A 4882-nucleotide genomic window follows, 5' to 3' on the forward strand; every position below is an offset into this window, starting at 1 on the left:
CAAAGATCTCCCTGTGATCTTGGTGGCCCTGCACAGATCTCCATCTCACTAAAGCTCATGGAGCTGGCTGGTGGCAGCAGCTCCCGTGCTCATCCAGTGGGATAAAGAACAAAAGGCTGGAGCAAAACGATCCCAGATGGAAGTTGCTGCTATGGTTTGTGGGGTGAACTCAACTGCTCTCTAACATCACAGCTGCTCTGCGTGGCCAAGACAGTGAGTGTCACAGTGAAAGGGGAAAAGGGGCATTCTGCAGGAAGACTGAAGAGATCTGAAGCCCAGATAGGTGTTTTCAAAGGCTGGGCAGAGTGGCAGATGCCCGTCCGGTAATTCCTCCTGCCTTCATCTTCTGAGCTGTTCAGTGGCTGTGACTAATATCAGTCCTCCCACTTCTCCAGCCTAGTCATTTCAGCTGATATTTTAGAGTGTACCACACTGTGCTGACATGCCTCCACCCTCTGCGAGCTTTCCTGTTCTAGAGAGAGACACAGAGAGAATGACTCATGCAGCTCTCCTACTATTCGAGCCTTTTAAGCAAATTCAAAGGAAAGTTTTAAAGGTGCTCTCTTGATTTGGGAATGCCTGGGTGGGGTTTTCTTTCCCTGCGTGCGTTTGTTTTGTCAAATTACATGTAATTTTCCAACCTCTATGATGCTGAGACGTTTTAATAATTCATGAACCTTCCTGACACCATCAAATTGCAATTTGGAAATGTCAGAGGTACCCACTGGTACAGGCATTTGTGAATGCTACAGGAAAGGAAATGGAAAAGAAGAAGGATGGTAGAATTAGGTTGCTAAATGCCATGTCTGGCTTGTGCTCTGTTTGACAGCCATAATTAAGAGCTGAGGTGGTTTAAAGAGGAAAGTGAAAAACCTGAAAGGAAATGGTATAAAAAAAACCTTGATACTGATGCTAATTGGTAACTTTGGAACATTCTGAGAAAAAAGAAATACTGGAGATTGTTATTTCGCTTTCAGAACATTTATGCCACTCCTAAATGCAAAGTATTTTATCACCAAATCTGAGGGGTTTGAGGTGACCTAAATGTGGTCTTGCAGTACCTGAAGCAGCCTGGAAGAAAGGTAGAGAAGAACTATTTACAAGAGCCTGGAGTGGCAGGACAAGGGAGAGTGGCTTCAGACTGACAAGAAGTAGGTTTAGATTGAATATTGGGAAGGAATTCCTGGCTGTGAGGGTGGTGGGGCCTGGCACAGGTGCCCAGAGAAGCTGTGGCTGCCCCTGGATCCTTGGAAGTGTCCAGGGTCAGGCTGGACATTGGGGCTTGGAGAAGCCTGGGATGGTGGGAGGTGTCCCTGCCCATGGCAGGGGGTGGAACAGGTTCAGCTTGAAGGCTCCTTCCAACCCAGACCAGACTGGGATTACAAAAGGTACAACAGCAATTAATCCTGACTGCAACATGAGCAAAGAAACTATAAAACTGGCAGCTAATAAGGACTTGAAAGTACCTCTGTGGGTTTAACCAAACTTGAGATGTTTTGAAGGATCAGGCTGTAATTCAAACCTTCACAAGGACGCTGCACGTCCTGCTTGCAGCTTCACTCAGACACGGCTGATGATGACGGCAATGGGACCACGCAAAAAAGAACTGGATCACGCAAAAAAGAGCTGGATCGCTACAAGGCAAATCCTCATCCAGGGTGGGTGCTGCTGCAGCCAGCGAGCTGCCCTGCTCATGTCACCGTGAGGGACACTTTGTAAAAGTGTAACTCTAACAAACCAGCGAGGGACACTCCACACTCTCTCCGGGGAGTCTGTTCCAGCGCTGGTAAAGGTGGAACTCACGTTCAGGTGGAACTCTGGGCTCAGTCCCTGCCCGTGGCTCTGGTGCCATTGCTGGGGCCAGAGCCCGGCCCTGCTCTGCCCGTCCGGGCACAGGGACACCCGGGGACAGCCAGCCACACCGGGGACAGACAGCCACACCCGGGGGACAGACAGCCACACCCGGGGGACAGACAGCCACACCCGGGGACAGACAGCCACACCCGGGGACAGACAGCCACACCCGGGGGGACAGACAGCCACACCCGGGGACAGCCAGCCACACCCGGGGGACAGACAGATAGCGACACCCGGGGACAGACAGCCACACCGGGGGACAGACAGCCACACCCGGGGACAGACAGCCACACCCGGGGACAGCCAGCGACACCGGGGACAGACAGCCACACCCGGGGGGACAGACAGCCACACCGGGGGACAGACAGCCACACCCGGGGGACAGACAGCCACACCGGGGACAGCCAGCCACACTGGGGGACAGACAGCCACACCGGGGGACAGACAGCCACACCCGGGGGACAGCCAGCCACACCCGGGGGACAGACAGCCACACCGGGGACAGCCAGCCACACTGGGGGACAGACAGCCACACCCGGGGGACAGACAGATAGCGACACCCGGGGACAGACAGCCACACCGGGGGACAGACAGCGACACCGGGGGACAGACAGCGACACCCGGGGGACAGACAGCCACACCCGGGGACAGACAGCCACACCGGGGACAGACAGCCACACCCGGGGACAGACAGCCACACCCGGGGACAGACAGCCACACCCGGGGGACAGACAGCCACACCCGGGGACAGACAGACACACCGGGGACAGACAGCCACACCGGGGACAGACAGCCACACCCGGGGGACAGACAGCCACACCCGGGGGACAGACAGACACACCGGGGACAGACAGCCACACCCGGGGACAGCCAGCCACACCGGGGGACAGACAGATAGCGACACCCGGGGACAGACAGCCACACCGGGGGGGACAGACAGCCACACCGGGGGACAGACAGCCACACCCGGGGACAGACAGACACACCCGGGGGACAGACAGACACACCGGGGACAGACAGCCACACCGGGGACAGACAGCCACACCGGGGGGACAGACAGCGACACCGGGGACAGCCAGCCACACCGGGGGACAGACAGCCACACCCGGGGGACAGACAGCCACACCCGGGGGACAGACAGACACACCCGGGGGACAGACAGACACACCCGGGGGACAGACAGCCACACCCGGGGACAGACAGCCACACCCGGGCTGAGGGCCCCTCTGAGGCTCGGCAGCCCCGCTCCCTCAGCCTTTCCCGGGCACGGAGATTCTCCAGGCCCTAATTAAACTCCGCAGCTCTCGCTGGCCGTGCTCCAGGAGCTCCCTGCCCGTGCTGCGCTGAGGGTCCGGAGCTGAACACAGCACGGCACACGGCTGTGCAGAGGGGCACAGTGACTCGCCGTGACCCGGGAAGGCCTCAGGGCCCAGCGGGACCGCCTCAGGGCCCAGCGGGGCCGCTCCCGGCCATTCCCGGCCCCGCTCCCGGCCATTCCCGGCCATTCCCGGCCATTCCCGGCCATTCCCGGCCATTCCCGGCCATTCCCGGCCCCGCTCGGCGGAGGGCGCCCCCTGGCGGAGTCCCCTCAGGGCTCCCGGGGGCCGCAGACGGGGCGGGAGCGCCGGGACCGGCCCTGGCCACGGGAACGGCCCTGGCCACGGGAACGGCCCTGGCCACGGGAACGGCCCTGGACACGGGACCGGCCCGGGACACGGGAACGGCCCGGGACACGGGAACGGCCCTGGCCACGGGACCGGCCCTGGACACGGGAACGGCCCTGGACACGGGACCGGCCCGGGACACGGGACCGGCCCGGGACACGGGACCGGCCCGGGACACGGGAACGGCCCGGGACACGGGAACGGCCCGGGACACGGGAACGGCCCGGGACACGGGAACGGCCCGGGACACGGGAACGGCCCGGGACACGGGACCGGCCCTGGCCACGGGACCGGCCCTGGCCACGGGAACGGCCCTGGACACGGGAACGGCCCGGGACACGGGAACGGCCCGGGACACGGGAACGGCCCGGGACACGGGACCGGCCCTGGACACGGGACCGGCCCGGGACACGGGAACGGCCCGGGACACGGGACCGGCCCGGGACACGGGAACGGCCCTGGACACGGGAACGGCCCTGGACACGGGAACGGCCCTGGACACGGGAACGGCCCTGGAGCGGCCCGAGAGCCAGGAGTGAAGGGCCCTGGAGCGGCCCGAGGGGTGGAACCGGCCCGTTGGAACCGTCCCATGGCAGGGGCAGAGCAGCAGCTGCCGCCTCCCGCGAGGCCGCCCGGACAGAGCCGCCACTGGGAGCCCTTCCTCTGTCCGGCTGGAGCTTTCTATCCTTCCATCCCTATGGCCGGGAGCCCTTCCTCTGTCCGGCTGGAGCTTTCTATCCTTCCATCCCTATGGCCGGGAGCCCTTCCTCTGTCCGGCTGGAGCTTTCTATCCTTCCATCCCTATGGCCGGGAGCCCTGCATCCCTCCATCCCTATGGCCGGGAGCCCTGCATCCCTCCATCCCTATGGCCGGGAGCCCTGCATCCCTCCGGCTGGAGCTCTGCATCCCTATGGCCGGGAGCCCTGCATCCCTCCATCCCTCCGGCCGGGAGCCCTGCATCCCTCCATCCCTATGGCCGGGAGCCCTGCATCCCTCCATCCCTATGGCCGGGAGCCCTGCATCCCTCCATCCCTATGGCCGGGAGCCCTGCATCCCTCCATCCCTATGGCCGGGAGCCCTGCATCCCTCCATCCCTATGGCCGGGAGCCCTGCATCCCTCCATCCCTATGGCCGGGAGCTCTGCATCCCTCCATCCCTCCGGCCGGGAGCTTTCCATCCCTCGGCCCGCAGCTGCCGGGGTGAATCCCCCGGTGTTGTTTTTTTTTTACAGCTGTCGGGTCCAACCTGCGGATTTTGCCTCATTCATGCCGCCCGGGCCCCGCACCGCGCCCCTGCCCGCTGTGTGAGCCAAGCGGGTGCGGGAAGGACGGGTCAGTGTGTCCAGCGTAGGGCAAAAACCC

General features: G+C 62.5%; 1 protein-coding gene across 1 annotated transcript; it reads left to right on the forward strand.

The window, feature by feature from the left end:
• Positions 1-1585: 1585 nt before the first annotated feature.
• LOC136370899 (putative per-hexamer repeat protein 5) lies at positions 1586-4060 on the forward strand. Its single transcript, XM_066334587.1, has 2 exons — positions 1586-1658; positions 3468-4060. The coding sequence occupies exons 1-2, from the start codon at positions 1586-1588 to the stop codon at positions 4058-4060; spliced, it is 666 nt and encodes a 221-aa protein (XP_066190684.1).
• Positions 4061-4882: the final 822 nt, after the last annotated feature.

The sequence above is a fragment of the Sylvia atricapilla genome, chromosome 22, assembly GCF_009819655.1.
Source record: "Sylvia atricapilla isolate bSylAtr1 chromosome 22, bSylAtr1.pri, whole genome shotgun sequence".
NCBI classification, from domain to species: Eukaryota; Metazoa; Chordata; class Aves; order Passeriformes; family Sylviidae; genus Sylvia; species Sylvia atricapilla.

Bases quoted from the DNA above. Each gene is read 5' to 3' on its own strand.
- LOC136370899 (XM_066334587.1), top strand. From the start codon at position 1,586: ATGGGACCACGCAAAAAAGAACTGGATCACGCAAAAAAGAGCTGGATC. The intron at 1,659-3,467 runs GTGGGTGCTGCT...CGGGGGCCGCAG, and splicing joins AAGGCAAATCCTCATCCAGG to ACGGGGCGGGAGCGCCGGGA.